Below are 21,149 nucleotides of genomic sequence, written 5' to 3' on the forward strand. Positions count from 1 at the left end.
CTTCTTTATTTCCGAAGGACAGCCTTGCCAACTATAGTGTTCTTGGTTGGCAGTGTTTTCTTTTGGCACTTTGAATGTATCATCCCATTCTCCTGGTCGGCAAGGTAGTCAAGTAAGAAATCTACTGCTAGGAATTCCCTTGTATGTGATGAGTTAGTTTTCTCTTGCTGTTTCAAATTATGTTTTTGACTTAAAAATTTTTTTTAAATGTTTTCTTTTTGAGAGAGAGTGTGAGTGACAGAGGGGCACGGGGAGGGGGGAGAGACAGACAGACAGACAAAATCTGAAGCAGGCTCCAAGGTCTGAAGTGTCAGCACAGAGCCTGATGCAGGGCTTGAACCCAAGAACCGTGAGATTATGACCTGAGCCAAAGTCTGATGCTTAACTGACTGAGCCACCCAGGTGTACTCCCACTCCTTTAAAAAAACTTTAAAAATTGTTTATTTTTTTGGGGGGGGGAGGAGCAGAGAGAGAGAGAGCAAGCAAAATTCTGTCTTTGACTTTTCAGAATTTGCTTATAATGTGTCTTAGTGAAGATCTCTTTATATTTTATCTGTTTGGGGTTCCTTGGACTTCATGAATCTGGATGTTCATTTCCCTCTCCAGATTAGTAAAGCTTTCTGTCATTATTTATTTAAATATGTTTTCTCTCTTTTCTTCATCTGTTTCTTCTGGGACTCCTATAATGTGTTTATTGTTTCTTTTAATGGTGTCCCATAAGTCTTGTAAGCTTTTTGCCCTCTTTTTCATTATTTTTTTTCCCTTTTCTTTCCTTTGGGTAATTTCAGTTGACTTGTCTTAATGCTCACAGATTCCTTCTTTTGCTTGAGTTGTTGTTGAAACTCTCTGTGGAATTTTTCAGTGCAGTTATTGTATTCTTCAGCTCCAGAATTTGTTTGGCTGGATTTTATGGTTTCTCTCTGTTGCATTTCTCATTTTCATCATGTTTTGTTTTCCTGATTTTGCTTAGTTCTCTGTTTTGTCTTATAGTTCATTGAGAATCTTTAAGATGACTGTTTTAAAGGGCGCCTGGGTTGCTCAGTCAGTTAAGGTCCAACTTTTGGTTTCAGTTCAGGTTATAATCTCACAGTTTGTGAGTTCAATCCCAGCATCAGGCTCCATGCTGGAGCCTACTTGGGATTCTCTCATTCTCTGCCCCTCCCCTCTTGCTTGCTCTCTCAACATAAATCTCAAAGAAAAAAAAAGATGATTATTTTGAATTCTTTGTCAGGCAGTTTGCAAATCTCAGTTTCTTTAAGGTCAGTTACTGGTGCTTTATTTTGTTCCTATGGTGGTGTCACATTCCTTTGGTTATTCATGATCCTTGTGACACTGCATTGTTGTCTCTGTATCTGAAGAAGTAGGTATCTCTTCCAGTCTTCATCTTATTTATTTACTTAATTTAGTTATTTATGAGAGAGAGAGTGTGTGCGCACACACAAGAGCAGGGGAGGGAGAGAGAGAGAAAGGGAAACATAGAATCTGAAGCAGGTTCCAGGCTCTGAGCTGTCAGCATAGAGCCCAACACAGGGCTCAAACCTGTGAATCATGAGATCATGACCTGAGCTGAAGTCAGATGCTTAACCAACTGAGCCACCCAGGCGTCCTTCTTTCAGTCTTTAAAGACTGACTTTGGCAGGAAAGCCCTTTGGCAGTTTGTCTGCTCAGAAATTCTGGGCACGCTGTCTGATGGGGTCTGTGGGCAAGTTTGTGGCTCGAGTCCTCAGGAAGCCCAGGCCAGCTGGTGAGCAGGCCTGTGCCTGGGTCCATGGGGGCTGACCTGGTAGTTAAGTGGGTCTGGAGCCTAGGTCTGCAAGGAGTGGCCTGTTGCTGGAATGGGTCTGTGATGTCAGAAATATAGGTCTGCAGTGATGGACCTGGAGCTTGGGTCTGTGGGGACTGGCCATTGTTGAGGTCTACTGCATTTTGCTGGAGCTTGGGGATGGGTTGCCTGTGGCTGGTCTGGCACTAGGGCAAGCTTATGGCTATAAGGGCCAACCTGGTGCTGAATGAATATGGTGGATGGTTCTGCAGTAGTCTGTTTGGAGCCTGGAACTGTGAGGGCTGGCTTGGTGCTAGAGTGAGCCTGGAGCCTGGGACTACAGGTGTGGGTCTGGAGCCTGGGTCCATGGGGGCTGGCCTGACACTGGGGTGGGCATAGGGGCTGGGTCCACTGGTGCTAGCCTGGTGTTGCTGTTTATTTGGGAGGGTCTAGTGCTGGGGTCCACAGTCAAGTTGGGTGCTCACTTCACTCCTTCCCCCATGTCTCTCTTCATACTGGGCTGCCTAGGCTTTGGAGATGGGGTGACACAAGTAATGTGAGGTTTTTCCTTTCTGCCCTCTTCATCTTTTGTTATTTCTGTGTTCCATCCAGGTGCTGCAATCTCTTACCTGCAATCCTTAGCTCTTCTGAAGGTATTTTTGTGCATGGATAGTTGTTCAAACTGATATTTCTGTGAGGAGACAAGCAACGGAAACTTCTATTCGGCCATCTTGCTGTCCTCAATCTTTTGTAGCTAAATTTCAAAATTACATGCATGGCTTGTATCATATTTCAGTTTCCAGTTGTGTTTGAACTTTTTGGGCTGGTTCTCTAATTTTCGTATTTTGTCTCTATTTTCTGTTGTTTCATCTTTGTTGTTCTTTCTGAGAGGTTTATTTAGCTTTATCTACTGAACATTCTGTTTTTTTTAAATTTCTGCTATCATAGTTCTGATTTTCCATGGTTTTTGGTTCCTCGAATGTTCCTTTTATAAAAAGTCATTTTGTTCATGTTCTGTGAATATAATTTCTTCTATTACAGTGTCTTGTTATTGCTGCTGTAGGTTTCTTTTCCCTGAAGTTGTCTGTTTCATCCATGTCGCTTTTCACCCCTTCTGTTTGGTCTCTACCTTTTATTTTATTTTTGTTAATGTTTATGTTTTAGACAGAGAAAAGAGTGTGGGTGGGGGAGGGGCAGAAAGAGAGGGAGACACAGAATCCAAAGCAGGCTGCAGGCTCTGAGCTGTCAGCACAGAGCCTGATGTGGGGCTCCAATTTATGGACTGCGATATCATGACCTGAGCCAAAGTCAGATGCTCAACCAACTGAGCCACCCAAGAGCCCCTAGTCTCTCTACCTTTTATGTAAGAGGTTTCACTCAGATATTCAGAGATCCTTTGTACTCTGCTCATATTTAAGAATAGACACGAGGGCAACTGACTGAGTTGAGTGTCCAACTCTGGATTTCGGCTCAGGTCATGATCCTAAGGTCATGGGATCAAACCCCATGCCAGGCTTTGCACTGAGCATAGAGCCTGCTTAAGATTCTCTCTCTCTCTGCTCCTCTCCCCTGCTCCTGCTCTCTAGCTCTAAAAATAAAAAAAAAAAAAAAAAAAAATAAAATAAAATAAAATAAATAAATAAATAAAATTTAAAAAAGGGTGGATGCTAAAAAGGTGATTGGAAGTTCTGATCTATGGGTTTCTTGACTCTGAGCTTTACTATAAAGTAATCTGGTTAGGTTCTTTCCTTGGAAATGATCCAATGTCAAATCTTCAGGTCTTTATTCTTAGTTTCTGGATTCTCCAGAAAAGCATCTTTTAGTCACCTGCATGGAGGTTCAGAACAGGTTGCTTGGATTCTGTACATTGAGTGAGGAATGAAGACTGGGCATCCCAGCATTCAGTATGTATATACTCACTTATTCTGTTTTCAATATGTTACTCATACCTTCAATTGTGTCCCCCAGTTTAGAGGCCCTCTATTTTATATTTTCCAGGGAATAAAGTACCAGTCTTCTGCCTGGGCAGAGATGATCTGGAGATCAACTGTTCAAACAAACCTTGCTAAATTCTCCTGATTTTTGGCTTTACCTTTATTCCACCCATCCACTTCCAAGGTCCCCCAAGTCCTGAATGTTTGGAGGTTTTTGCTGGGTATATACTGTTGCTTCCTGGTCTTTAGCTCTGTTAACTTAGGATTTAGGTAGTCTGCTAACTTTATTTGCTTTCAGTTTCCAAATACTTGTTTTCTCTTTTTTCCTTTGTTATTATGAATTTATTCTTTTTTTCTTAAAATTAAAAAAAAAATCTCTACACCCAATGTGGGGCTTAAACTCATGATCCTGACATCAAGAGTTGTATGTTCTATCAACTAGCCAGCCAGGCACCCCATGAATTTATTACTTACAAAAACTCTCTTTACTGTCATTTTAATGGAATTTCAAGAGGAACCAAAAGCACTACGTATAACTAAACTGCTATCTTCACTTGGTAAGTTATTCATGCTATATTATGGCCACTATCATTTAGCATTATCACTTGGAGTAGCAAGTTTAGTCATGTCATTAATTAATTACAAAATATGAAGCCAACAGCATTAGTTGGTGACAGGGAAAAATATTTCTAAAAGACCACTGATTCCTGGTACAAAGTAAAACTTTTCAAGATAAGGCTCTAGGAAACTCTTGGTTAAATTCTCATTTGTAGTCCTTGATATATTTAATGGTTTTAAAAATTATCTTTTGAGGAGAGTAAGGTGAAATTAATTAAGTGTGACTATTACTTTCAAGTAAGTCACACTAAAATCTATGTGTACCTTTATTGAGAGAGATGAATTTTCTACTATTGCAATAAGTAATACTTGCAAATTTCTTTTGGGAAACCTATTTTTAAAAATTGTATCAGCTGACTGTTTAATGATACCATTAAAGAACAGAGGGGACATTCATTGGATACAATGAACATGAGGCAATAGTTTGGCTGTGGTGAGATCCAGTCATATCACATCTACTCTAAGAGTTTTAGAAGTTTGAAAAGAATACTACCCCACTTTAAAATATTCCCAGATTGTCAGAAAAACCTTGAGGAGATAGATCTCATGAGCAGAGCATTACAATAAATGTGGCAATATGTGGTTGCTATACCATGTGTCATTATTTTTTTAGAAATAATGTTTTGTGTTGTACGAAAAGGGGTTTGACCAGTCTCTAAGGTCTCTTAGTCTTCAAATTACTTATTACTTGTCTTAAGATAATAAAACTAGGACAGAAGGAAGACTCTTAGTTTTGACAAGTACCTAATAGGACTGCAGTGAAAGGCAACTTATTTTACTGAGAAATATAAACTACTATAGTCAGTTGCACTTTAAGAACAAAGATAAAAGAGTCTACATGATAAAGCTTAAACTGATACTTTAGCAAATCTTTGTAACACGTAAGAGATAAAGAAAGCTAGGAGGCAAAGAGACATATATTATTGCCTTGATATTTGCCAAAGTGACAGGACAGCTGCCTTTAAATGTTTGAGAGTATCATGGATAGATGAATAAGATATAATTCAGTGAATATTAGCATAAAAAGAGGGGTGCCTGGGTGGTTCAGTTGGTTGGGTGTCTGACTTTGGCTCAGGTCATGATCTCATGGTCCGTGTGTTTGAGCACCTCATCAGGCTCTGTGCTGACAGCTCAGAGCCTGGAGTCTGCATTGGATTCTGTCACCCCTCTCTCTTTGCCCGTCCCCGGTTCATGCTCTCACTCTCTCTCTCAAAAATAAATGTTAAAAAATATATATTAGCATAAAAAGGATCAGTGTACAAAAGAGAGATGTTTTTAGGCTTAGAGATAGAAAAATGAACAACATACCTTAGTTATTTGTCCCTGAAAGTTTAGCAGCAGAGGCTGCTGGCTGGCTAAACCAGCCATATAGGACATGTTCTGAGGGGATTTTCTTATTGGAAATACCAGGTACTCTTTAAAGCTTTTTCTCTTCCAATGCAGATTTTTTTTTTTCTCTACTAAAGGTAGTATTTTCTCAGAGTCTATAAGTAATGACTATCCATTGTAGGAAAATGGGCAAACAGAAAAGCACACAAAAGGAATAACTACCCAGAGAGAACTAGTGTTAAATTTTTACTACATTTGCCACTGATTTTTGGTTTTAAAGCATAATTATATGACAAATTATACAACTGTAGATATAAACAAGATTACTTTCTGCCCCTGTCCTCAGGCTGAATGAAATAAAATTCTGGACCAAACATTTCTTACCCCTGATAATTCCTGTAAGCCACTGAAGAGGAAAGTTATAGGAAGCTCCATTATTGCTTAGGGATTAGCTAAATATACATTCCTTTGAATATTCAGTATAAATATTTTAGTGCCTATAACTTCAAAGGCACTGGCCTAGTCCTCTCAGACATAAAGGTGAAGGAGATAGTTGCTGGTGAGGACACCTAGTTAAAAAACCAAGGTATAAGCAGAATGTGATAAAAAACAAAACAAAAATGAAAAACAGTATAGAAGGATGGTTCAAGTTTACACCAAAAGAAGGGTTGTAAGAACCTGTTCACAAAAAACAATCTATCCAAAGATAATTTCCTTATCTAACCCTGACAGAACCAGACATAGGAAAGACTCAAGATCTGAATTTTATAAGTAGTATTTTACACAGTAGTCATCACAGTTTATAGCATTATTTTTTTCAAGAAACTAAATTTTCCACCCATATCTTTCATAAGGAACAAACTTGATTTCTGCAAAGTGTTGCTTATTATGTTTTGTTACATAAGAGTTTGGTTTTGATACAGACATTTCCCTTGTTACTTTTAACAGTGAGACTTAATTGTCTTTTGCTTACATTCTGCTTTAGTAAGGCAACATGAGCATTAACAATACACATACTGGGTGCCTAGTAAGTGCCAACAGAAGCCAAGGAAACATATCAACAAGTCAAAATTAGAGGAGTTCTTCACGATTGGCCAAATTTTTAGTCTCTTAAGCATTTCAGGACACCAAGAGAACTCTATTAGGGATTCCACAGCCTAGTTGTTAAGATAAACATTGCAAACATGCTGTCTCATAACAGACCATACATCATAGTGATAAAGAGCCCAGGATCTTGAGTCATAAAGACCTGGATTTGAATCCAAGCTAGGTCACATATTAGCTGTGCAAGGTTTCAGAGCTTGTTTCCTCAACGGTAACATGGGATCACTAAATTTATAGTGATATTGATGAGGGAGCGTGGGGCGGGCTGAGGACAAAGCGCAAGCTAGCCTCCCTCACCCACACCAGGTTGGATGTGTGTGATATTCCTCAGGCACTCTCAGCTGCCCAAGGACAAAGCAAAGGAAAGAAAACCAAAGGCCAGCTGATAGAGATCACAGTCCTGCATGACATGAGTCTCTATCAAATGTCTTAGTAAATTACAAGAAAAAGGCAATCTTATCAATAGCCTAATCTCCAGAAACCTATAGACTCAGTTTCCCCGGAGCTCCAACATCACCCCATAGTGATATGGGGAACAAAAGCAAGAAGGAAATATAGATAAAATTAAATTTCCTTATAGCTTGCAGCCTATGGACAAATACTTGAGGCAAATACAGAGTGTAACATTACTCCAGGAACCCCTTGCTGTCCTAATGTTAATGCTTTGCTAGAGGGAAAAACAACCTTAGCTTGACAAAAGCCATGCTCAGGTATCTTAGGAGTCCTCTTTAGCATATCCAAGTCCCTCTGGAGGCCACCCATTTGACTTTACCTCTCCAACTTCATAGTCTATAACTAGCCACTCTTCACAATCCCAGCTCAGCTCTTTCTGCCCATGGGTCCTGTCATCATGCTTTCATGAAATCACCTTTTTGCACCAAAGACATCTTCAATTCTTTCTTGGCTGTTGGCTCTAGACCACCCCACCATCACCCCAAAACCTCATCAATATGAGGATTAAATAATCCATTGCATATAAAACACCTGTCATCTAGCAAAAAATAAAGCCTCAACAATATGTTAGCACAGGAGAAAGGCAAGAGGCATGGCAGAAAAGGGGCACACAAAAAAGCTTCTGATCCTAAAAACTTCCTTTGGTGAAATTCCTTTAAGTAGAGATCCAGTTATGGATCACGATATGACAAGATGACCTTAAGAGTACTGCTTCTAGCAATGATAAACTAAGTATTTTGGATTAACCCTCCCATTGATGAAATTTTGAGGAAAAATACTGTCTGAAGGCAGTGGACTAAATTAACAGGGCAGTGAAGAATTATGGCATCCAGGTCTAGAAGGAAATCCTGAGAGGAGTAGCCTAGTATTTCGGACCATCTTTCCTTTGGGGTATCTGCTGATTCTGGAAGGGGAGCCTGAGAGGTTGAGAAGCTGAGGGTTTTTTTTTTTGGTTTTTTTTGTTTTTAAATTTATATTCTAGTTAGTTAACATACAGTGCAATACTGGTTTCAGGAGCAGTATTCAGTGATTCATCACTTGCATACAATAGCCAGTGCTCAAGGCAACAAGTGCTCTCCTTAATACTCATCACCCATCTAGCCCATCTCCTACCCACCTCCCTCCATCAATTCTTCAATTTGTTTTCTATCATTAAGAAGTCTCTTGTGGTTTCCTTCCCTCCCTACTCCTTCCCCCCCCCCCACTTTCCCATATGTTCATCTGTTTTGTTTCTTAAATTCCACATATGAGTGAAATCATATGGTATTTGTCTTTCCCTGATTGACTTATTTTGCTTAGCATTATACATTCTAGCTCCATCCACATAGTTGCAAATGGCAAGATTTCATTCTTTTTGATGGCTGAGTAATCTTCCATTGTGTGTGTGTGTGTGTGTGTGTGTGTGTGTGTGTGTGTATATCTATCTGTACACACACACACACACACACACACACACCCCACATCTTTATCCATTCATCCATCGATGGACATTTGGGATCTTCTCATAGTTTGGCTATTGTTGATAATGCTGCTGTAAACACTGGGTTGCATGTGACCCTTTCACATTTCTATACACCAATAATGAAGCAGCAGAAAAAAAAATCAAGGAATTGATCCCATTTGCGGTTGTACCCAAACCAGTAAGATACCTAGGGATAAACCTAACTAAAGAAGTAAAAGATCTGTACTCTGAAAACTATAGAGCACTTATGAAAGAAATTAAAGAGAAAACAAAGAAATGGAAAAGCATTCCATACTCATAGCTTGGAAGAACAAACACTTAAAATGTCTATACTACCCAAAGCAATCTACACATTTAATGCAATCCCTATCAAAATACCACCAGCATTTTTTGCAGAGCTAGAGAAGCTGAGCTTTGGTTTGCTATTATTTTGTTAATGAATTTTGAGTCTGTCTTCATGAGGGATGTTGGGCTATAGTTTTATTATTTTTTTGCATGTGTTTGGTTTTGGTATAAAAATAACACTGGCATCTTAAGATGAGTTGGGAATTATTCCCTCTTTTTCTATTTTCTGGAAGAAGTGGTATAGAATTCGGTATTTCATTTTCAAATGTTTAGAAGACTGTAATAGTGAAATTATCTGAGCCAACATTTATTTTTCAGAACGTTGTTAATTATGAATTCAATTATGAATTATGAATTTTCTGTATGACTCCAAATCCTAGGCTCTTTATCAATATGATGTATGGTCTGTTATATGAGATAGCATGTTTGCATGTTTATCTCCTTAACAGCTAGGATGTGGAATCCCTAACGATTATTCAGGTTATGTTTTTTTTCCTGCATAAGTTTTACTAATTTGTGACTTTAAAGGAATTGGTCCACTTAAGTCATTACTTTTATGTAATTTCTCGAGACATATTTTTAGAGCCACAGGTTGTTTAGAAGTGTGTTGTTTAGGGGCACCTGGGTGGCCCCGTGTCGGGCTCTGTGCTGATAGCTCAGAGCCTGGAGCCTGATTTGGATTCTGTGTCTCCCTCTTTCTCTGCCCCTCTCCTGCTCACATTCTCTCTCTCTCTCTAAGATATATAAACATTAAAAGAAAAAAAGTGTGTTGGTTAATTTCCAAGTGGGTAGATATTTTCCAGTCATCGTTTTCTTATTTTTATTGTTATTTTCTTATTTTTATATCAATTCCATTATGGTTAGGTAATATATTTTGTATTATTCCAACTCTTTTTAACGGCTTTATTTATACTAAATGTATAATTCAGTGGTTGTTAGTTTATCCACAGAGTTGCATAACCATCACTACAATTGATGTTCATCACCTCCAAAGAGAAACTCCATACCCATTAGCACTCATTCCTCATTTTCCCCTAGGTCCCTCATTTTTTTTTAGAATTTAAAACAGTTTTATTAAAATAAGCACATTATATAATAGCATGGCCTAGGCAACCATTAACCTACTTTCTGTATCTGTAGATTTGCCTATTTTGGACAACTCATGTAAATGTATTTATATAATATGTTGTATTTTGTGACTGTTGTCTTTTAATTTGCATAACGTTTTCAAGATTCAACCATGTTTTAGTATGCATCAGTACATTTTTTCAATTGCCGGATAATATTTCATTATATGGATATATCACAATTGTTTATCCATTCATTAGCTGATGGATACTTGGGCTGTTCCTATCTTTTGGCTATTATTATTATTTTTCAATGTTCATTTATTTATTTTTGAATGAGAGAGTGAGTGGGGTAGGGGCAGACAGAGAGGAAGAGAGAAAATCTCAAGAAGGCTCTGCACCCTTAGCAGAGAGCCCAAAGCAGGGCTCGAACTCACTAACCACAAGATCATGACCTGAGCTGAAACCAAGAGGTGGCTGCTTGCTTAACTGACTGAGCCAACCCAGGTCCCCTCTTTTGGCTATTAATAGTGCTGCTCTGAACATGGGTGTATAAATTTCTGTGTGAATATTTTCATTTCTCTTGGGTATCATCCTAGGAGTAGAACTGCTGGGTCATATGTTAACTCTATGTTTAACTCTTTGAGGAACTGTCACAATGTCTTCCACAGTGGCTGCAGCATTTTACATTACCAATAGCATTTGAAGGTTCTGATTTTTCTACATCCTTGTCAACACTTATTGATTGTAGCTATCCTAGTGGCTATGATGTGGTATCTTATTATGGTTTTTATTTGTATTTCCCTGATTAATGATATCAAGAATCTTGTTACAGGCTTATTGGCCATGTATATACCTTCACTGGAGAAATATTTAGATCTTTTGCTCATTTTTAAATTAATCTTTTTATTATTGAGTTGTACTTTTTATATATTCTAGATACAAGTCACTTGTCAGATATATCATCTACAAATATTTTCTCCCATGCTGTGGTTGTCTTCTTGCTTTCTTGATGTTGTCTTTTGAAGCATGAAAGATTTTAATTTTTTTGAAGTCCAATTCATCCATTTCTTCTTTTGTTTGTGCTTTTGGAAGTCTTATCTAAGAAACCATGGCCACAAAAATTTACTCTTATATTTTCTTCTAAAAGTTTTATAGCTTTAGTTCTCACATTCAATTTGTGATCTACTTGAGCTAATTTTTGTGTATGATGTGAGGTAGGGTTCACATTCATTCTTTTCTATGTGGGTATCCAGCTCCCAACACCATTTCTTAGGAGACCATTTCTTCCCCATTAGAATTATCTTGGCATCCTTGTTAAAAATCAAGTGGTCATAAATGTGAGGATTTATTCCCAGACTCTTAATTCTCTTTATCTACATGTCAATCTGTATCCCAGTATCACATTGTCTTCTTTAGTTCAGCTTTGTATATTTTGCAATCAGTAAGTATGAATCCTAAGATTTTGTTCTTTCTCAAGATTGTTTTGGTTATTCTGATCCCTTTGTAGTTCCATAGGAATTCAAGAATCAGCTTTTTCATTTCTACAACAAATAACAAAAAGTAGCTGGGATTATGTTAGGAATTGCTTTGAATCTACCAATCTATTTGCAGAGTACTGCCATTCTAACAATTTTAAGCTTTTTGATCCATGAACATGGGATGCCTTCATTTCATTTAGATTTTCCTTAATTTCTTTCAACAATGTTTTATAGTTTTCACAGTATAAGTTTTATACTTCTTTGTTAAATTTATTTCTAGGTATTTTATTCTCTTTGCTATTGTAAGTGGAATTATTTCCTTAATTTTTTTATTGCTTGTGCATAAATAGATTTTTTATAAATTGATACTATATCCTGCAACCTTATTTAACCTTTACTGAGCTCTAACAGTTTTTTTTTTTTTAACGTTTATTTATTTTTGAGAGAAGACAGTGCAAGCAGGAGAGGGGCAGAGAGAGGGAGACACAGAATCTGAAGCAAGTTCTAGGCTCTGCATTGTCAGCACAGAACCCAATGAGGGGCTTGGACTCATGAGCTGTGATATCATAACCTGAGCCAAAGTCAGACACTTCACCCAGGTGCCCCTCTAGTAGTTTTTTAGTCGATTTCTTGGGATTTCTGATATAAACTATACTCAAATAGATAGTTTTCCTTGTTCCTTTCCAATTTGGATGCTTTTTACTTCATTAGCTTGTCTGATAGTCCTGGCTAGAACCTTCAGTACAATGTTGAAAGAATAGACATCCTTATCTTTTCTCTGATCACAGGAAATAGATTTCAGTCTTTTACCTTTCACTAGTTGTTAGCTTTGGGTTTTTCTTAATCAGGTCAAAGAAATTCCTTTCATTTTCCAGTGAAGCCATCTCAGCCTGGGATTATTTTTCCTAACCAGAGTTATTTCATCTAGAACCAGTATAGCAGTTTATGTCCCTCCAAGAATTTGCCCATTTTGTCTAAGTTATCTAATTTGTTAGTATAAAGTTGTTATATATGTGTGTATGACAATCCTTTTTACTCCTGTAAGGTCAGCATTCATGTTACATCTTTTATTCTGACCTTAATAATCTGAATGTTCTCTTTTTTTCTTGATCAGTGTAGCTAAGGCTTGCTTGCTTCATTCATTCATTCATTCATTCATTCATTCATAAAGTAGGTTTCACACCCATCCTGGAGTCCAATGTTGGGCTTGAATCCACAAATCTCAGATCAAGACCTGATCCAAGATCAAGAGTCAGACACCTAACCGACTGAGCCACTCAGGTGTCCTGTAGCTAAGGCCTTATTAATTCTTTAAAAAAATCTTGATTTTTGGTTCCATTGATTTTATTATTTTTCTATTCTCTACTTAATTTATACACTTCAATCTTTCTTCTTTCCTTGTGTTTGCTATGCTTAATTTCCTCCTTTTTTCCCAGTGTCTTTTTTTTTTTTTTTTAACGTTTATTTATTTTTTGAGACAGAGACAGACAGAGCATGAATGGGGGGAGGGGCAGAGAGAGAGGGAGACACAGAATCGGAAGCAGGCTCCAGGCTCTGAGCCATCAGCCCAGAGCCCGATGCGGGGCTTGAACCCACGGACCGCGAGAGCGTGACCTGAGCTAAAGTCGGACGCTTAACCGACTGAGCCACCCAGGCGCCCCCCCCCCGTGTCTTTGAAGTAGAAAGTTAGGTTATTGATTGGTGACATTTCTTGTATTTTAGTATACGTGTTTAAAGCTACACATTTTTCTTAGTACTGCATTTGCTACATCCCATAAGTTTTGGCATACTGTGTTTCCATTTTCATTCATCTTAAACAAAGCTTTTTACTTTTTCCTTCATTTTCCTTCCTTTCAAATTATTTCCTTTTGGGACACCTGGGTAGCTCAGATGGTTTAGCGTCTGACTTCAGTTCAGGAGATGCTCTCATAGTTTGGGAGTTTGAGCCCTGTGTCAGGCTCTGTTCTGACAGTGAAGAGCCTGGAGCCCACTTTGAGTTCTGTGTCTCCCTTTCTCTCTGACCCTCCCCCACTCACAATCTGTCTCTCTCTCTCTCTCTCTCTAAAAAATAAACATTAAAAATTAAAAAAAAAATCTACCAAGAGATTCAAATTATTTCTTTTGATGCATTAGTTTTTTTTCCCACTGGTTATTTAAGCAGTGTGTTGTTTCTACATGTTTGTAAACTCCCAAGTTCCTATAAGTTATTGTTAATTTTATTTCATTATGGTCAGAGACTATGCTTTGTATGATTTTACTTCTTTTTATATTTATTTGAGGCTGTTTTACAGCCTGTCATATATTCTATCCTGGGGAATATTCCATGTGTACTTGACAAGCATATATACTCTATTGTTCTTAGGTGGAGTATTCTATAGATATCTGTTAGGTCTATTTGGTCTATAGTTTTGTTTGTACTATTGTTCATGACTTCCATTTCCTTGTTTATCTTCTTCCTGGTTGTTCATCCACTGAAATACCCACTGAAAGTGGGGTATTGAGGTCTTCAGCTATTATTGTTGAATTGTTTATTTCAATTCTGTCAGTTTTGTTTCATGTATTTTAGGGTTCGATGTTGTAAGGTGCATATGTTTCTAATTGTAGAGTCTTTCTGTTGGACTGACTCTTTTATCATATAAAATGTCCTTTGTTTCGGGTAACTCTTTTTGTATTAAAGTCTACATTCTCTGATATTTATAAAACCACTTTAAGTTTCCTATGGTTGTTGCTTGCATGACATATCTTTATATTTCCTTTTCCTTTTTTCTCCCTTTTGGATCTTTAAATCTGTGTCTCATATAGACAGCATATAATGGTATTTTTTTTTTTACATTTATTTTTGAGAGAGAGAGAGGGAGAGAGGGAGAGAGGGAGAGAGCGCGCACGCACAAGTGGGGGAGGGGCAGAGAGAGAGGGAGCCACAGAATCCCAAGCAGGCTCCAGGCTCCGAGCTGTCAGCACAGAGCCTGATGTGGGGCTCAAACTCACAAACTGCGAGATCATGACCTGAGCCGAAGTTGGAGCCGAAGTCAGAGGCTTAACCAACTGAGCCACCCAGGCGCCCCAATTGTATATTGGTTTTTAAATCCAGTCTGGAAAACCTCTGTCTTTTGATGGAATATTTAATCCATTCACATTTATAAATTGTTATTATTGATATAGTTGGAATAATGTCTGCCATTTTACTTTTTGTTTTCTATCTGTGTGGCATTTTTCCTATGTCTCCTTTACTGCTTTCTTTTACATTAAATGATTAAGTGATTACATTAAGTGATTCTAAGTGTAACATTCTAATTCATTTAATGATTTTGTTCACTATACATTTTTGAATTAATTTTCTAGTGGTTTCTCTAAGGGCTTGCCATATACATTTTTATCTTATAATCTACTTCAGATTTCTTTTTTTTTTTAACGTTTATTTATTTTTGAGACAGAGACAGACAGAGCATGAACGGTGGGGGCGGGGGGAGGGGGTCAGAGAGAGGGAGACACAGAATCCGAAACAGGCTCCAGGCTCTGAGCTGTCAGCACAGAGCCCGATGCGGGGCTCGAACTCATGGACCACGAAATCATGACCCGAGCTGAAGTCGGCGGCTTAACCGACTGAGCCACCCAGGCGCCCCCAGATTTATTCTTAATTCCAGTGAGATACTGAAATGTTACTCCTATATAACTCTCTTCCTTCTTCTTTTTATGCTACTATTGTTATTCATATTACATCTATATATATTACTATATATATTTATATTAATATTAATATATAATATATACTAATTATATATTATAATATATAATATATACTAATTAGTATATGTATTACCAAAACTATACTGGTCTAATTATTACTTTTAATTATACTTTTCTATTATTATATATATAATATATAATACATATATTATAATATTAATTAATATACACACACATTACTATATATATATTACCAAAACTATACTGGTCTAATTATTACTTTATGTAACTTATGTTTTTTAAAGAAGCTGAGAGAAGACTGAAGAACTATATATTCGTGGTTTGTTATATTAATCTTCATTACCATTTCTAGCTCTCTTCATTTGTCCTTATGGGATAATAAGGTTCCAGAAATAGGAAAATATAGATGAGAATTATTTGAGAAAAGCTTTTTCATAACTGAGGAAATATGAAAGATAAAAGGTTGTTGAGAGGGTTAAAAGAACACTGAGAAGGGAAGAATTAGAAAAAAGAATAGCCTTCAAATCTTTGGAAATTTAGGTGATCTAACTGAAACAACCTAAGCTTTCAAAATAATAAATTAATGATAAATTATAAACATGCATACTACATACGAAAAAATGCTCAACATAACTCATCATCAGGGGAATGATGAAATACAAATCAAAACCACAATGAGATACCACCTCACACCTGTCAGAATGGCTAACATTAACAACTCAGGCAACAACAGATGTTGGCAAGGATGCAGAGAAACAGGATCTCTTGCATTGTAGGTGGGGATGCAAACTGGTGCAGCCACTGTGGAAAACAGTATGGAGGTCCCTCAAAAAATTAAAAATAGAACTACCCTATGACCCAGCAATTGCACTACTAGGTATTTATCCAAGGGATACAGGTGTGCTGTTTGAAATACCCCAATGTTTATAGCAGCACTATCAATAATAGCCAAAGTATGGAAAGAGCCCAAATGTCCATCAATGAATGAATGGATAAAGAAGATGTGGTGTGTGTATGTGTATATACATATATATATATACATACACACACACACACACACACGCACGCACACACACACACATACTGGAGTATTACTCAGCAATCAAAAAGAATGAAATCTTGCCATTGGCAACTACATGGATGGAACTCGAGGATATTATGCTAAGTGAAATTAGTCCACCAGAGAAAGACAAATATCATATGAGGACTTTAAGACACAGAACAGATGAACACAATGGAAGGGAAGCAAAAATAATATAAAAACAGGGAGGGGGACAAAACATAAGAGACTCTTAAATATGAAGAACAAACAGAGGGTTACTGGAGGAGTTGTGGGAGGGGGGATGGGCTAAATGGGTAAGGGGCATTAAGGAATCTACTCCTGAAATCATTGTTGCACTATATGCTAACTATCTTGGATGTAAATTAAAAAAATTAAATTAAAAAAAGAGGAAAAAAACCATGCATACTTACTAGCATGGAACTATATTGTTAGGTGAAAAAGTGTATCACAAATCTATATAATATGATACCATTTAGCATAATATATCTTTTGGTGCAGGGAGGAATAGGAGGAGAAAGAGTCGGGAGAGAAGGAAAGGGAGAAAGAGGAGTGAATGGATATGTACCAATATTAAATATGGGTCATGGAATTATGAATGAATTTCATATTAAGGTTTTTGAATGTATGTAGTTTAAATATTTTTATTTTATATATTTTTAATAGCTTCATTATTAAATATAAAAAACTTTAATATTTTTTGTATTTGTTATAAAATAAAAACAGAAATGAGCAAAAGACATGAAAAGGCAAGTTGGCTAAAATGAAATAAAAAAGGCTGAATGGTATGAAAAAATTCAGCCTCATTAGTAATCAAAGAAATGCAATATACATAATACTGAATTTTTAATTTATCAAGTTGGAAAATATTTTTAAGAGGAAAATACCTAGTGTTAGTAATATGCTGTATCTTGTTGATAAAGGTATAAAGTGACAAAACTTTTCTAAAGACCAACTTAATAATTTTTATAAATTCCCCCCAAAATATCTATACCCTTTTAACCTAAAAATTCCATTTAGGAATACTTACTTATTTACTTATTTTTAAAAAACTTTTAAATTTTATTTTAGAGAGAGAAAGCAGGAGTGTGGGATAGGGGCAGGGGGTGGGGGGGTGGGGTGAGGGTGAGAGAGAGAGAGAGAGAGAGAGAGAGAATATGAATCTCAAGCAGGTTCCATAATCAGTATGGAGCCCAATGAGGGTCTCAATCCTACAACACTGGGATCATGACCTGTGGTGAAATCAAAAGTCGGATGCTCAAGTGAATGAGCCACCTAGGTACCCCTTGGAAAATTTATTTTAACGAAGAAAGTAGTGAGTGTTACAACTGTTTAGCTGCAACTATTGTTTTGGAAAGCAATCCATCAAAATTTTGGAGTGCATGGTAATTAAGACTTAATCCAATGGAGCTAATCTTAATGTCTAACATGTATGTAACAATATATGAAATAGACCATACAATATATACCAACTTTTTTAATAGTGTCTTATTCTGAGTGTTAGAATTAAAATTTATTTTCTTCTGCTTACCCATGTTTTCTAAATTGTCTCTAATGGACAATAAATTATTGTTTGAAATGGAAAACAAAGTTATTTAAAAATAATCTAATAGGCTGCCCAATAAATAGCTTAGATTTCTACTTCATTGAATTCTTTTTTAAAAAAATTTTGATGTTTATTTATTTCTGAAAGAAAGAGAGAGCGTAAGTGGGGAGGGACAGAGAGGGAAACACAGAATCCGAAGCAGGCTCCAGACTCTGAGCTGTCAATATAGAGAGTCCGAAGTGGGGCTTGAACTCATGAACCACGAGATCATGACCCGAGCAGAAGTCAGATGCTTAACCCATTGAGCCACCCAGGTGCCCCACTACCTTCACTGAGCTCTAAACCATATATCCAATATTTAGATAAATACTTCAACCAACATGCACACAGTTGAGTCAGTTATACTAGCAAGGAGCACCAAAAACTGTAGCCTCTCCCTCCCTTGGTACTAAGCACAAACTATGTATTGGGTATTGTGTTATTATATAAGCTGGGAATAAAAAGAAGAGAGGGGCCTAGATTTTTGGCTTAAACATGAGACTAGTGGCAAGAAACACACGTGTAAACTCAAAACTACAAATCAAGGTACATTTGAGAGTGCCAAGGAAAGGGAAAGATGATTCTAATTTATCTATACCAGTCATCCACAATTTGCTCTTCTTTCTCTCTCTGATTTATTACTGAACCATCAAGATCATAAAACAACAAAATTCACAATATATATTCCTACATTCTGTATAAAGTAAGTCCTACTTATTCTTCAGAGCCAGCTCACATGTTACTTCACCTTAGTTTCTGGGGGTAAAAATACTTCTCTTGATATTTTATGACTATGGATTCAGTCTAAGAGGGCAGAGAATAAGTCTAATCCATCTTGGTACCCCTATGTCAAGATGGCATCCAATGGATATGCATCATCAATTTTTTAAGCTTTGTTTAAGCGTTAAATGTTACTGGCAAAGGAATCTTAAGAAGTCGTACCTGGTTGGGTTCCTTTTGTCTTCCTCAGAGATCAAAAACCAAACAAAATCTGCATAGCTCATTCTTCCCTCTTTCTGTACTGTTTTTCCCCTGAAGAAAACATATCATTATCAAGTTTCCTGAACAATTACTCGGATGAATTTAGTAGGATGACAGACTAAGAAATAAAGCAACACCTTCTTTGGAAATTAAGTTAAAAAAATTAGAAGGCTATAACTAAAATTTAAATAAAAAGTAAAAAAAAAAAAAATTAGAAGGCTGGAAATCTTACAAAGGTTACAAAACCTATCCTGTTTTCAAAGGCCTAGAAGGGTGAAACCAGAAGACATTTGCTGGTATGAAGAAAGAAGTCTGGTTTCTAATTTGAATGCAAATAATCACCAGGATCAAATACCTTTACCTGTATTTAGGTAAAGGATTAATGTCTGTATATAAAGAATTACTGCTGTCTTGTATGAAGCCATGACATACATGTCATAAATGACATGTATGAAGCTGTGCTAAAATGAGATTGTTAAAGTATTACCTGTAATTCATTTTTAAACTCAGATGCTTTTTCTTACCTTGTTACTGCCCCAGAAAATATCCTTTCAATAATTCTGTTTGATGAAGCTAAATGCAAATAAGAAAGTACAAAGCTAGTTAGGAACATGTTCCATAAAGGCAATACTTTGGGCAAATTTATTTTCAGTAGCTATGAGCTAAAAACATAATAATCTTCGATAACAAGAATATGAATATTTAAATTTTTACTTATGTATAATTTATATTTTTGAAAGTAAGAATTTGAAGTGGCATAATCAATCATTAAAAAAAATAGGCAAATGATTATGCCTGACAGCTGTGATGTATTAATATAGTTGAGCGTCCTAACAACTAAGACAAAAACATATAGGATTTATATTGATCTTGTATCTAAGACAATTTTCCTCTAAAACAAGACAAATTTTATCCTTGTATTAAATTCAAGGGAACTGATCAGCAACTCCTAAGATAAGGGACTCTGAGTACAACAATGGAGAATGCTTTCAAGTAGAATTTTATAGAAGATACCTAAACATACCACAAACATACTTTTCATATATTCTTATTCCATTAAAGTCCAGGACATAACATACAATTTTATCTTAAGATAGCATGTTGCTTTTGATGGTAGATCCTAGAGAATCTATAGCAGTGTACCTCATTGTTGGTTCAAAATAACCAAAGCCTTTAGTTTTACCAAAAGGCTATGTCAATACATCTCAGACCTAGGGATTTGGTGAGGACAGAATCTGTTCTTTTAAGAAGTGCCCCAGGCAATAGCATGTACACTAAAATTTCCAAATAAGTGATGAAGTTATTAGACAGTAGCTATTAGCATCTAATTCTTCTGCATACAGTTAGGTATAGTCAACCTAAAGGTAAAATTAATTTGGCTGAAGAATGTTGGGAATATGGGTGTCAGTAGAGCCATGCCTGGCCACAAAGCTTATATAAGGACCCTCTAGACTTTGGTGAACATTGGTTTATAATAATTTGTACTATACAAACAGAGGGCTGTATAGGAAAGGCATGGACATTTAATCCCAAAGCTAAAGTCTTTTTTACATTTGGAAGGTTTACCCTAAAATTGAAGATCATGTTGTCCCATTTAGGACAGGCTAATGGATTGCCAATTATGTAGTTTTGATGGGCTCTTCATCATGCAGGCTTAGATGCCTACTTATTTGGACATCATCACTTTAATATACCTCTAATGAATTGTTATGTGTATATATACATTTTGGAACCTAATGAGAATTATGATTGTATCAGCTGGAGAGAGTGCTTTAGAGCCCATAAGGTTTGTATGACCTCATGTTACACAGATGATCTGGCCACCGGTGATTAGAAGGTGCACAGCTAATAAAGCTGACCCGATATGCCTGTGAATATCTCCATCTTTATGCTATTCTGGTGACAGCAAGATTATGACTACTTGAAGAAGGGAGGTATAGTACTAAAATGCTTGTTCATCAATAAGTACATCTGAGTATTTTCTCTTGATACCTGGTTGGCACCTGAGAATAGAGAGGAAGGACTCTTTTTTATATATGGAAAGTTCTATGATACTTAAGATCATATAGAATGAAACTCTTCTTAAGATGCAAACAGTTAATCACAGAGATACCAAATAACAGAAGTGAAATTCAATGTATTTAAGATTTGTACTCTGCTACACCTAAAGGGCTAAAGTCTGATTTAAAATAAATAGCAGTGCCTGAGAAGACATTTAAGAATAGAACAATCTTATGAGAATCTTATGAGACAATCTTAT

The 21,149-nt window shown here is 36.6% G+C and overlaps 1 protein-coding gene across 2 annotated transcripts in view; it reads right to left on the reverse strand.

Moving 5' to 3' along the window:
• The window catches only part of PPP2R3A (protein phosphatase 2 regulatory subunit B''alpha), a 217,867-nt gene that overhangs the window by 45,468 nt on the left and 151,250 nt on the right, over positions 1–21,149 (reverse strand). For both annotated transcript variants that reach the window (XM_042956215.1, XM_042956216.1), the window contains exons 10-11: positions 19,414–19,462; positions 18,851–18,940 (exon numbers count right to left, since the gene is read on the reverse strand). In XM_042956215.1, coding sequence (XP_042812149.1) covers positions 18,851–18,940; positions 19,414–19,462 — 139 coding nt within the window. The remainder of the gene's footprint in view (positions 1–18,850; positions 18,941–19,413; positions 19,463–21,149) is intronic.

Source organism: Panthera tigris, chromosome C2 (assembly GCF_018350195.1).
Source record: "Panthera tigris isolate Pti1 chromosome C2, P.tigris_Pti1_mat1.1, whole genome shotgun sequence".
Classification (NCBI taxonomy): Eukaryota; Metazoa; Chordata; class Mammalia; order Carnivora; family Felidae; genus Panthera; species Panthera tigris.